Source organism: Paramisgurnus dabryanus, chromosome 5 (assembly GCF_030506205.2).
Source record: "Paramisgurnus dabryanus chromosome 5, PD_genome_1.1, whole genome shotgun sequence".
In the NCBI taxonomy this organism is placed as follows: Eukaryota; Metazoa; Chordata; class Actinopteri; order Cypriniformes; family Cobitidae; genus Paramisgurnus; species Paramisgurnus dabryanus.
This window is the reverse complement of record NC_133341.1, coordinates 18499995-18513598: the sequence shown is the minus strand read 5'-3', so window position 1 is coordinate 18513598 and position 13604 is coordinate 18499995. Positions and strand designations below refer to the sequence as shown.

The 13604-nt window shown below is 35.4% G+C and overlaps 1 protein-coding gene across 2 annotated transcripts; it reads left to right on the top strand.

Annotated features, from left to right (window-relative positions):
* Positions 1–9577: 9577 nt before the first annotated feature.
* Positions 9578–13341, top strand: LOC135732083 (calcineurin B homologous protein 3-like). 2 transcript variants are annotated; one of them, XM_065249988.2, is made up of 6 exons: positions 9578–9808; positions 10454–10523; positions 10783–10858; positions 12521–12660; positions 12799–12860; positions 12987–13341. In XM_065249988.2, the coding sequence occupies exons 1-6, from the start codon at positions 9770–9772 to the stop codon at positions 13263–13265; spliced, it is 666 nt and encodes a 221-aa protein (XP_065106060.1). In that variant the 5' UTR covers positions 9578–9769; the 3' UTR covers positions 13266–13341. The 2 variants fall into 2 exon arrangements, with proteins under 2 accessions (XP_065106060.1, XP_065106059.1); XM_065249987.2 differs by having other exon boundaries at positions 9584–9808; positions 10778–10858; positions 12987–13317.
* Positions 13342–13604: the final 263 nt, after the last annotated feature.

Here is a 13604-nt window from a genome sequence, read left to right as displayed (position 1 = left end):
AGCCTATTTTCAAATGATAATGGTGTCACGTGCAAAAGATGTAAGACCAGATGTAAGCCCAAGACCATCATCCCAAGACTCCAATAAACTATAAATCCTGCAGAATTTTAAAGGATTCTGTTGCTGTGCCTTGGCACAGTTGTTTTTAATTTGCCTCCCCCAAGACTGTCGTAGTCTTAGTTTAAGATTATACCATGTATGTGATTTAAATATTTATCTTGTCACATCCCCTAAGACCTCTTGCTCATTTAGATCTGACTGATATGGGACAATTCACAATGGCTTTCATGCAAGGAAACAAACATGTTTTAGGAAAGCTTTTCCTTTTTATATGTCCACAGTCTTTTAACTAAATGTGATTTTTTTTAAAAAGAAGGGGATTGTGATGGTATGGTAACTAGAGCCAATGGATAAAAGTGTCAGGCACAGAGTAAATGGCAAAAACCAAGGCTAAAATAATCTATGTTGGAGACTAAGCCTCTACTGTTGTGAATATACTGTGAATTGACTTGTGTAATGATAACAATGGCAATCAAACTATACACCTTGGAATCTAAGTTACATACAGCAAAGTTTGCTTAGCAGTATGAGATTCGAGCTGGTCGCTCTTGTGCATTCACACAAAGGCTTATGTGACTGTGCTTAGATTGACTGGACATGGCCAGAACTTAAAGCTGCTTTACAGCCGAGTAAGAGAAACCGAGTACAGTCTGCACTGCAAGTTTTACCGATTTGGACATTGATTCTAAGGTTAAAAGAAAAAGTTAAACATGCTGTAATCCAAATTGTTTAAATGTACTTGAAGTGCTCTGTAACATTGCTATGCAATCACATTAGTAATACGTTTGACTTTTCACAACTTAATAGACTCTCTGGCAATTTTTTTACCCCTATGTTATTGAATATGACACAAAAGAATGTTCATATGATAACAGATGGTATCACTGGCAAAAGATGTTTCAATACAGTATAAATAGTAACATGGTCCCAAGACCTCACATTTTCCCCCAAACTCAGTGAACCATGACTGTGCTGTTTCTTGATACAGCTGTTTGCTTTTTTCCCCCCCTAAGACTATAGCAGTCTTACTTTACCCCAATGGGTTCTTCCCTTTTTGACCTTACTCTGGGTTTAAAAATAACCCAGCAGTTTTTAGACTGAAACAATTGCAAGTTACTACATTTACAGTGTTGAACTTGTAAACTTTAGTTTGTTTTACTTAAATTTTTTTGCTCCCAAGAAAGTCACTGTGAATTGTGTCGTTATCAGTCAAATCTAAATGAGCAAGAGGTCTAGGGGATGTAACAAGATAAATATTTAAATCACATACAACTTGCTAGGTGTTTCAACCAAAAATACTGCCAATTGCGTGTGTATCTTTAGCAGGGCCGTGCACGGGGGGTGGCCTGGTGGCTAGAGCCACTACCTTTCTGCCTTCATCGGCTGAGGTGCCTTCTCATCAACAGCCAACCCCCCTTAAAGTGTTTTGTTACTATTCTGCTTAAGATCCACTGATTCCGATAATCCACTTCTTTTCCCGGCTGCTCCAGTGCATCTCTCACAATCTGTGTCCGGTCTTTGGATAGTGGAGACGACAGTTCCCTAAGTTTGTTGCAGTAGATTCATTACATTACCTCAGTTGTTGATCAGCTGAATTAGTAATTTGGTAGTTTGTTTTTGTATTTCAGTCGGTAATTATTTGCTCTCTGTCTTCTAAAATTGCAATTTAGCAAGCAAACAGGTGCGTCTGTAAGATGTCTTCTAAAGAGCTGTTTTACATACATTCTAGGCAATTCAACATTGTAAACATGGATTCAAAGCTCCAGCAGGTAAATCATATAGAATATTTAGCAGTTTGTCACACTTCTTCTAATTCTTGTTATTACGTTTATTTATAATCACTTGTCTTAGTTGCTACTTATCTATAGTTGCTACTAATCTATAATAATAATCATATTTTATTAAAACCTTATTAATAGTACCACCCCCCTTAGTGCCCCTTTTTTGGTTTGGGTCACGGCCCCTGAAAATGTCTGTGCCCCTGAAAATGCCTTGACATCTGCCCAACATTGGGTATTGACATGAAAATCCAACGTAGGCCCGACGTCAAAATCACACGTTGATCCAATGTCAAGACCCAACCTTGGCGGGACGTCAAAATCTAATGTTGAGCTAACGTCAAGACCCAAAGTTAATCTGACATCAAAATCCAACGTTGGTCTGATGTCAGGATCCAAGTGGATCTGACTTCAAAATACGGCAATCGGACAACATAAATGTTTTTTTCCAGTATGAGTCTGTGGACATTAATTATGAAATTAGAGCTGGGCATAGATTAATCTAGATTAATCTCATACAAAATAACAGTAATTTTTTGCTTGCATAATATATGAGTTTGTGATTATTATAATTTTGTATTTTTAAACACACATACACATACAGTACATATATATACATAAATGTAAGAAATGTTTTATTTAAATATCATTTTTTATTTATATATAATTTAGAATATATAAAAATATAAATAAATATATATATATACAGATGTAAATGTTTCCTAAATACATACAATGTCTGTGTATTTATATATACACAATAATTACACATAGCATAAACGTCGGATTTTTGCAAAAAATTACTTTTATTTTGTATGAGATTAATCTTGATTAATCTATGCCCAGCTCTATATGAAATATTAGCTTACTACCTGAACCTTGACATCTGGACAAAATCCGACATTGGGCTGATGTCAAAATCCAACATTGTGCTCACGTTAAAATCAGACATTGATCCAACGTTAGAATCCGACATTGATCTGACATGAAGATCCGACGTTGATCCGACATTAGGATCCAACCTTGATCTGATGTCAAAATCTGACGTTGATCTGAAGTCAAAATCCAATGCTGATTTGGCGTCAGGATCCGACGTTGATCTGAGGACAAGATCTGACATTGATTTGACTTCAGGATCCGACATTGATCCGACGTCAAAATCCAACGTTGATCCGACGTCAAAATTTGACGTTGATCTAAATTCAAAATCTATCACAAGTGGATAGGCCAATCTGACAAAATACATGTTTAATCCAGTATAAATCTGTGGACATTTATTATTAAATATTAGCTAACAGGGTTTCTTCAGTCTTAATTCACCTTGACATCTGCTCAAAATTGGGTATTGACGTCAAAATCCAACATTGGCCTGACGTCAAAAACAGACATTAAAGACTTCTTCAATATGTCTTTATGACTTCTTTTAGGAAACGTCTCAGAGACGTATGGCAGATGAGCAAACAATCAAAAAACAACATCTTGCAGATGTAAATGCAGACATCAAATAGACATCTCGAGATGTCTGTATCAGTAACAATATTTTTAGAATTACAATGCTTGTCTTATCAAATTAAAATACCTAAATTCCAAAGTAAGTAAATCACCAAATTTGTGATTGTTGGAATACTTTGTAGACAAAAAATAAAAAAAACAATGCATAAAAAAAGAAGACGGAAAGGGAGGATGCTTTTTGAAGATCATTTGTCTTAGTTGCCACCAGTAATCTATAATAATAATCATATTTTATTAAAACCATATTAATAGCACCCCCCTTAGTGTCCCCCCCCACCCCCCTTATGTGTGTCCTAATATTTGTGATTGTTATTTCTTAGGTTACTTTAAATTTTGTGAAATAAAATTAGAAACGTGTTACCTTTGTGGTAGGGCAAGAAGATTCCGATAGTATGAGGGAATATACGCAGGCTGATCACTAAGACTATTGTGAGAGAATGCTACATTGTTTACTGGGGGAGCAGACAGTCTTCTAGAGGTGTAATAGGTTTCTTTTATTTAGGTTGCAGCTTTGGTATAAGGCTCAAGGACATGATGTCCACTCCTATCTGGTAAAAGGTGACATAACTGACAATGAAAGAAGGCAGCCCTCTGCTTCCTGAATAATAACAAATCAATGTGTGTTAGCTATGAAACAGTTCACATTTTTCGATGGCACACACCTGATACGAGCTGACAGACCAAACAACCGAGGTCACGGTGCATTCTCTGTTTATACAATGCCCCGGTGTGTCAAAATATAAATAGTTATTGACGAAATGACAATTATTTATGGCTTCGGTGCACTGTGATGGTGATTTAATAGAAAATAGGTGCTGTTAATTAAAGCACTTACATGAGGACAAGCGTGACGCGTGACTGTTTTGGATGCAGAGGAGTGGTTGCAGGAGAAGAATCTGACAGAGTGTCAGAGAGATGCCTCGAGCTCTCAGACAACAGCTGCTCTGAAAGAGAGGGCGTCCTGGGGGTACCGAGACACAGACAATGACTCTCTCTCTTTCTCGCTCCTCTCTCTCTTCTATGGTGGCGTCCGGAGCGTGAGGAGCATCAAAAGTTGGCCAAGACCCAAAGCGAAGATTTGCACTGGAATTATTCCGTTTGTTTTCCCTGTGGTTTCCAACGTCAACATCTTTAAGACCCGCTGCTTGTCTTTAACTTACTTGACATGCTTGCGTGACTGCAAATATTAGGATGCTGAGATTCTACAGTACACATGCTAGCTAGACCATGTCAATTTATTGGCTGCACTAATGTAAACAAACAATATCTCCTTTATATAATCTGGAGTAATCATCCCTTAAGAAAATTAGCCATGTTTTTTTGTGGTAAAAGTGTAGTAACCATGGTTTTTGGCTTGTTGATTACTATTAGCAAAATCATGGTTTAACCCAGAGTCGTATAATAATAGAGTTACGACACTCACATAGACGTCCGTTGTAAGAATGGAATGCTGAAGTAACAGCGTTTCATGTAGTGACCGGTAGTGACGCATAGTTCCAAACGCAGCACTGAAGCCCATTCATTTCAATGGCACCTGCTGGTAAATCGATGAAATTACCGTTTCTCTTTACATTTTTGGACATTTCATTAATATAGCCAACAGTGATATTTTATGAACTCTGCTGTAGGTGATGATTATCGTTAATAATAACTAGTAAAAGTTTTATATTTTAATGAGTTGTGTATAATGTGTGAATCATATAGATTTAATGGTTTAATATTTTATTACTGGTGGCCATCTACTTTATACTTATCTTTTTTATATATTACGAGTAACACTAGGGGGCAACAGCGACAAGCTAAATGCCTTATAAGAAAGTCACACTGCTTCACAATGCTGCTATGTGTTTCATTGTGTTTGGTAAGTAATACGAGTGATGTATCCTCGAAAATCATGTATGATTATATTAACATTTAATGTGAATTTAAAATATGAATTTAGTGTGTTTCTGTTATGCTTCACTGTTACAAATAAGATTGATAGCCATTTATATAGCCATATTTTGCTACAAAAATAAAAGATAAACTGTGTTGCTGTAGTTGGTATAGATAACCACAGTTATATTTGGGTCACAATTAACTGTTTATCTTTATTAACTGATTTACTGTATTTCCATCACTCCCTAGTAAAAAAACGTTATAAACACAGTAAGTATAGTGATCAATTCCCATTACAAGCTAATATTTACCTAAAATAGCTGAAAACCTATGCAAACAGATTGACAGACCTGCTTGGTTTGGAACTGTAGAACGTTACATGAATCACGTGACCGCGCGGCGGCGAGATCAAAGCGTTTCGTAACTCTGTTATTATACGACTCTGGTTTAACCATAGTAACTATGGTTTTTGAATACCATAGTATTTTTACTACAATTACTACAGTAACCATGTTTTTTAACTATAGTAAAACCATGGTTCATTGTCATAAGGGATATATCAAACAGTGATGGATTGTACATAATTGCATACTGCATACGTTATAGAATTGATTCAAAGACAAATTTTGAGCAACAGAGCTAGCAAGTTGTAAATAAAACATGTATGACTGCCATGCTAGAATTTTGATCCTCGGATACTGCCGATGGAGGCAAATCCAGATTAACTGTCAGCTTTGATTCTCTTGTATAGTCAGTTTTATTGTACGTAGTGCAACACATAACCCCATGACTCTTTACTGATTTTCACTCACTAAAGCTAAGCATGGTTGAGCCTGACTGGTACCTGAATGGGAGACTTCATAGATCTCCCAGTCATTCACATAAATGTTAAACGTTTGTCAGGTATTTCTGTGTTAATTTAAAAGCCCTGTGTGTTTCTTGATAAAGAGCAGGCACATAACCTTGCCAGATTTCCTCCATTGGCTTTCTTATAAGCTAATAAATAAAGTCCTATGGATACATCACTACTCTCCTGTCCACTGAACTAGGATATAAAAGCTCATCTTGTGCACTATGGTTGTTATTGAATTATTAAGCTGGATGCTATACATCACTGGTGATGGGGAAGGGAATGTCTCTCCACCTACCATAAAGTGCTACTAGTAAATGTTTCCAGAAAATAACTATAAACCAAATTATAATTAATTAAACATATAAACACACTTTGTTGATAATTGCCTCCTTATTTCATTCCAAATAAAAGCTTTATGATTGTATTATTGTTGTTTTTCTAGCTTGATTCATTTTCTATTTCATTAATGTTTTTGCCTGATTCATTTTGCAGGCCACGTACAACAAATGCAATGTACTGTCCTCATAATTGCATTTGATACAATTATAAGAACATAAATGTCCTCATAATCATTTTCTTAATTTAATTTATATTTCCCTTAATTGAGGGTCACTTCTAATAAATGTGTTTTTAATGTTAAATGTTTGAGTTGGTCACAAATGCTGGGTAATTAAATAGGTCTCTGTACACTTTGAAAAAATTATGTGTTATTTTTAACTCAGCAGTGGGTCGAAAAGAAAAACAGCTGATGAGTTCAATTAACCCAGAAAATGATTATATTTGACCCAACAATACGTTAAAACAACCCAGCATTGGTTAAATTATTACCCAACCGGTTGGGCTCGTTGAAAATAACCAGGTATTTTTAGTGTAGTGTCTGTAAAGAACACAAAGGTAAATGTACTTCAATGGATTACAGCTTAAATAATGTGTTCTTTTTAACTGTAATCACTAAAATATAAAATAAATTACATAAAATATTACATAAAAACCACAGAAACAAGTATTGTACTGTACATTTTCAACAAATAGATAGATTCTACTTTTCAGACCCAAAATTTATTTCACAAAACTTTCTCTATTCCTCTGTACTCTATGCAGCCCTTGACCACCTGGGCTAACTTTTGGTTTTTAGAAAACCTTATTCATTTCATAATCTAAACTACTTTAGATAAATGATTTTAGATTAATGATCTAAAACAGAAAGAGACAAAGACAAGAGATGTGCTTTGTGTCTCAATTGAACAGAAATGTGCAGCTCAGATACATGTCAAAGCAAACGGTTTTCTTTTAAAATGAGTATGTGAAGTGGGATAATAATTTAGTTTTAATTTAGGCTGTGCCTGTATGTTGTACCATTTACTGACCTTCATGTTGTTTTAAACCCACATATACAAAAAATATATTTTGATAAATTATGTAACCACACAATTGATGGTACCCACTGACTTCCATAATAACATAAACATTTACTATGGAAGTCAACCGTCAACTGTGTGCTTACGATCATTTTTTAAAATGTCTTCTTTTGTATTCAACAGAGAAAATGATGACAGAATTTTCATTTTTGGGTGACCTATCCTTTTAAAGCCATGGTTATCATAAGGCTGTTAAACAGCTTCATCATTATTAACCAAGAACAACAGATTTACTTTGAGCACGCATTGACATTCTGTCAGGCCACACCTGAACGCTGTCACAATGAAACATGTCATTATAGGCTTATTACAGAAGCAAAAAAATAATACGTTAAACAGCAACCATGCAAAAGATAATATCTATAGAAGATTCACACTATTGTAATTTTAAATGTTTAATTTTAAATATTGTAATTTATTAAATGTGTAATATTTCCCCCTAGTATGGAAACAAACAAGTCTCCCAGGGGAAATGTGTGTTACATAGCAACATCCTGTAGAGTTGGTATCATGATCTTTACTGCCACCATGTGGTAGATACATTGTGAAAGAAACATATTATGCTTTATTCAAGACTCACCTGTCACACTTCTTTGTCACTTTTAGCTGCAGTGCTTTTGAGTTCCAGTAGCTCAACTAGTTTGACATACTGATAACTGTGCATCTTAAATGGCACTGGGATAAAAGCATCTTCCAAATACGTAAATGTAAAGTTTTATTGAATGTGAGCTTAATTTGCATAAATGAATGAAACTGATTAAGCTTTAGTAGACAAATAAGTTTTAGTATTTTTAATTTTCAGTTTGCATTAAATGTAAGAACAATTTTATACAGTAAAATGTTTTGACCTTAATGAATTCTGTGCATTGCTTTACTGGCCTTATTTACTGAAGTTCTCCTCACTTCCGTTTCTTAAGTGCAGGACATCTTTAGCAGCTTCAGAGTAGAGGGTCACATGTTTTTTTTGGGAGGGAATGAATTGAATCAGATACGGGATATAATTTGATTTACAGTAATTATATTTAATGCCCAAATTATAGGCCTGCACAATATGGTGGTGGTGGGGGGGGGCTAGCATTGCAATGTTTTGTTTTTCTGTGATGTATATTGCGACGTAAGAAATACTGTATGACTTCACCAGATTACTTATAAAAGCTCAGTTTAAGAGGAACTAACTCTAGTTCACTGTTTTCTCACAGAGACATCTGTGATTTACTACTGTTGCCTGAAACCTTTTTTATATAGTGTAGTGCACTAGAAAAGTGGTACAAAGTAGTGTTTCCTTAAAGAGAAAAAAATGCACTGCATGTTCTATGATGTGACTATTACAGATGCAGGCATTGGGGTGTAGATGCTGAAACGATAAACGATAAACTTTATATATATTTTTTTAAGAAGCACAATGTATTGTTCAATATGTTCTATTTATCACAGCTTTGGGGCTCTATAGCCTATCGATTTCCCCTATGTAGCCTCTTCAATCCGTTCATGAGTCCCATTTACTTCCATATATTATTTTTCCTAATATGTAGGTTAATGGAGCTAATGATCGATTTGGTTACAAACATTCCTCAAAATATCATCAGAACAAATAGATTTATACAGGTTTGTAACAACATAAGAGTGAGAATATTCTGACAACATTTTAATTTTTGGGTGAACTATCCCTTTAAGTCAAGTTTATGGCCTAGACCTTTTTACTATTCATACCCAACGATGAAATTGAAACAAAAAAATACTTCCTATAACACGACTGCAAATATAAACTATCAGATGACACATTTTAGAAGTGACTAATTTGATCTGTACTGTTATCTTGTCAAATCATCAGAGGTCTTTTGTGGCCTTCTCAGAAACGTCAGTGTCCGTTTTCGAGAAAGGGTGTTGTTTGCAGTGCATATTTTATAAATGAATGTTGCAGAGGTGACTTCTGTTCAAAACAGCCTTCTTGTAAACATTCGTACTTGACATTCTAACCCACATTTTGACCCTGGTCAACCTTCAGAAACCAGAATAACAAAGCAGTCGACAGGTGTTTGACAGTTTCCGTGATTAAACCGGCGCTAGGACCCAGGGGAGCTGTTGTTATCCTCCCTTAGGCACAGTGCAATTTGCATGCATTTGTTGAGCAAGGCAACCACGGGTATACGAGTGAAACTCAAACCACCGGAAGATCTAGGAACAGACTGACAAACGCACTGTGCAGAAAGCGCTTATTGGTGCAAGACTGTTGTTGTTGTGAATGATGGGAGGCTTTCAATCTCTGCCTGATGACCATCATTACCGAACTCTGTCTAAGAAGACAGGCTGTGAGTATGCACTAACTCATGTCTAGTTCATTTCTAACGTTGTTAATTTTTCATTATCTGCAGCCTGCTGTCTTGTATTGGCACCTTTACCCGGGTAGTGTTTCTGTTTTCAGAATTGTATTTGATTTGCATTTTTAAGTATTTAGATTAAATAGTGACATATTCATCTGCGTATCATGCATGCTTATTAGAATTTAAGGACCCAGGATAAATATACAGGTATGCTTGTTAACTAATATTCATCATTGCTGATGTGTTTGCATCTGCATTTAAATGTGGTTATGGTTGCTTGATTTTAAACCTCTTCTGCAGGCCCAAAATATGATCTTAAATTTGCCTGCTGACTCATTACTAGAATTAGAATACTCAACCAAACATCCAAACCAAAAACTGTATTATTTCATCCATAAGTCATCTTAGACTTATATTGGACTGTTTGAACTGTACATGGAGTGTTTTCTTGAATCATTGTATAAATATTTGTGGGTTCTGAAATAGTTAATTTTGATAATTTGGTGTGTGTGTGTGTGTGTGTGTGTGTGTGTGTGTGTGTGTGGGGGGGGGGGGGGGGGGTTAAACCTCCACCTTATCTTGCTGCCAGTGAGCTGATCTGTTTGTTGAATATCTCTATTTGTCCATTCGCAGTTTCACTGGAGCAGATCGGAATTCTTCACAATCGTTTCAAACAGCTTAGCAAAAATGAAGAAACCTTACGGTGAGCTGACAATCTATAGACTTTTGTTTGTTTATTGTGCTGTATTGTTTCAGTTAAAATATTTACTGTAGTGTTTCAACAATAAAACCAGTTGTGCTGGAATTAGAAAATCGTTGTGGTATGTGTTTTCTTGGCCTTTCTTAAGGTGGTTTGGCATATAACATAGTTTATAAATATGCTATTGAATAAACGCAAACTATAATGCCTGCCTTTTAAATATCACGCATGTTTTTTATTTGTGTTCTTATTTGAAGGAAAGATGACTTTAAAACGATACAAGACCTGGAAAGCAACCCTATTCGATCCCAAATAATAGAGGCCTTTTTTGATAGAAGGTTGGTAATTATCCACATTTAGTCTGTATTTTTTGTATTAATGATGATTTGTTTTGTAAAGCTTAAAGGTGCCATAGAATAAAAAAACTGGTTTACTTAGGCATAGATGAATATTAAGAGCTCTGTACATGGTAATGACAGATAATGAGCCTCAAACGCGTTTGTTTCCTCATTTTTATGTTAACCTCATGCATGCAAAAGACTGCTGGAAAGCAGGCCAATCTTAACATAACACCGACTGTGATGTAACAGTCGTGATGTACGCCCCAACATGTTTACTAATGTGAGCTACTGGCAGAGCCAATCAGAGCGGAGCTCAACGTTATTATTCATGACCCTTCCTAATAGGGCATTTCATTCAAAGGACAAATCATAGGGTTGAAAATGGATATGTAAAAACAATTCTGGATAATTTTTGCACTTTATAAAGTTACATACCTTCTATGTAGATATCAAACAACAATTTAACATATTATTTCAATGCATTCTTCGACACCTTTAAAATGAGTCCTTCGGTGTGAAACTTAGTTCACACTTTTTTGTGAGTAACGTCACAGCATCTTCTTTCACAAGGATATGAAACTCAACCTAAAGGAAGTTGGTTAAAAGAAGGTCATTTTGTTGTGTGGTTGTTTTTGTACTGTATGGCATCATTGTGTTTTACAATTGCTCTCTAACACATTGTTTTACGCATTCAGTTCAGTTTAGCATGTTCAGTTGTTGGCATTTCTTAGTGTCATTGTTAGTTTGTGTGCTAGTAACATTCTGTGGCTCAGCCTAAATGAACTGGTTGCTTTTTACTCAGTTTGCTTTAGCACAGGTTACTTCTATTACTATAGTGTATAATTTATTGATATATTTGATATATTCTTCATGAATTGCGTAAAGTCATTCATTATAATTGATTTCAGATAGCCACGAACACTTGGTCATGCCAGGTCAGGTCTTGCCATGCCTTGCCTTTATAGGTCTAGAAACTTACTTCTTTAGTACAAATGTCTAAATAACCTTTAGCACAACAGATTTAGAACATATAGCTTTCCTTGATTTGTTTGTAAAAGATTAACCCCTTACATGATTTCCATTGTATTAATACATCAGTTTATTATTTAATCATACTACTTAATTATTCATAGTGTATGGTACTGCAGTACTGGGTTTGCCATTCTGGTACCAGCTGACTTACCACCTTCATGTCGTTTGAACTCCTAATGTATTTCTAGGCACATTCGCTATGTCTAAACTGTTGTTTAAGCAGTTGTAGGATGATTAAAACAATGTGAAACAACAGTTATATCTAAAACAACGAAAGACATTGGAGGTTCAAATGACATGAAGGTGAGTAAATAACAAAATATTTTTTCTAGGTGAACTATCCCTTTAATGTCACACCAGCCTTAGTATATTATTCAACAATATTTATTCAGTTAGCTATAAATAATTAAATAAGCACCTCTGGAACATCTGGGTGATGTGTAGGACATAATATAATTTTTTATAACGTAAAAATTTATATTGGTCGCTAGAAGGTGTTTGTAGTTCTTAGACCAGAGGTCAGCCACAAACCAACCACAGACATGAAGATCAATGGTAGATTTTAAAGTTTCTGTAAGCAGTAAATATAATAAAACATTAATTATGCATGCTATGCATTCTTTACAGAAACTTCCAGAAAGATGAGGTCGGATCGGTGGATGAAATCGGTTTTGAGGAATTCCTTACAGTCATGTCATATTTCAGAGCACCGTCCCATCACATTACAGAAGAGCAGAGAGAAGAGATTAGGAGGGCAAAACTACGCTGTAAGAACATGTTGTAAAGCCAGAAATTATATTTATAACATTTTCTGGAAACCAGGATGCTCAGTACAGTTGGGAGATAAGCATGAAGATAAAAACGTACCAACAGAACTATTAATTAACAATTCTCTTTCTTTATAGTCCTGTTTAATATGCATGACACAGACAATGATGGAACCATAACACTGGATGAATACAGACATGTAAGGACCTGCTCGAATTTAATCCATGTGAATAAATCATTTATGAAATAGATGCTTCGAAATAATTTATGATGAGCTTCACATTAGCAGTGTTTTTTTTTTCATAGATGTTGTTCTCTTTTCTAGGTAGTAGAGGAATTACTTTCTCGTAGTGGGGCACTTGGAAGAGAAACAGCCAAGGGCATTGCAGATGCTGCAATGCTGGAGGTTGCCAGCATCTCAGTCGGTCCCATGGTACGTTTTCTAGAAGCTTCATATCCAACATTGAGTAATCAGATATCGAGCCATCAATCAGTTTTTCTTGTTTTTTTCTTTAATATGCACACACACACATTCAGCTTTTATCTTGATCGTAAATTTCCATTAGCAATGACCACTTCAGGACTTTATATGTCAAGGACTTGATGTGTGCCATTTCTGCATCCGAAAGTTTATCAGTGCCCGGTTGCATGAAACTCCTTAAGTAAGGGTTTCCCTGAGGGGGAAAAATCCCTGAGGTAAGGGATTTATTGTTATGTGGATGTGTAGGATGAACCCAAATGCAGACAACAAGGGGTTAACTCAGGATATTTAATGAATAAAACAGAAAACAAAACCCACGAGGGGGCAAAACAATATAAACCAGATACAAAAACAGAGGAGTGAACACTAAACTGGACAAGATACAAGACTACACACTATAACACTAAACAATAAACTAGACAGAACACTAAATATACAATAAACTTGACTTAGACTTGACTT

Excerpts from the sequence above, each read along its gene's own strand:
- LOC135732083 (XM_065249987.2), top strand. The coding sequence starts at position 9,742 with ATGATGGGAGGCTTTCAATCTCTGCCTGATGACCATCATTACCGAACT. Across the intron at positions 10,859-12,520 it reads GAGGCCTTTTTTGATAGAAG|AAACTTCCAGAAAGATGAGG; the intron begins GTTGGTAATTAT and ends CATTCTTTACAG. Across the intron at positions 12,861-12,986 it reads CACTGGATGAATACAGACAT|GTAGTAGAGGAATTACTTTC; the intron begins GTAAGGACCTGC and ends TCTCTTTTCTAG.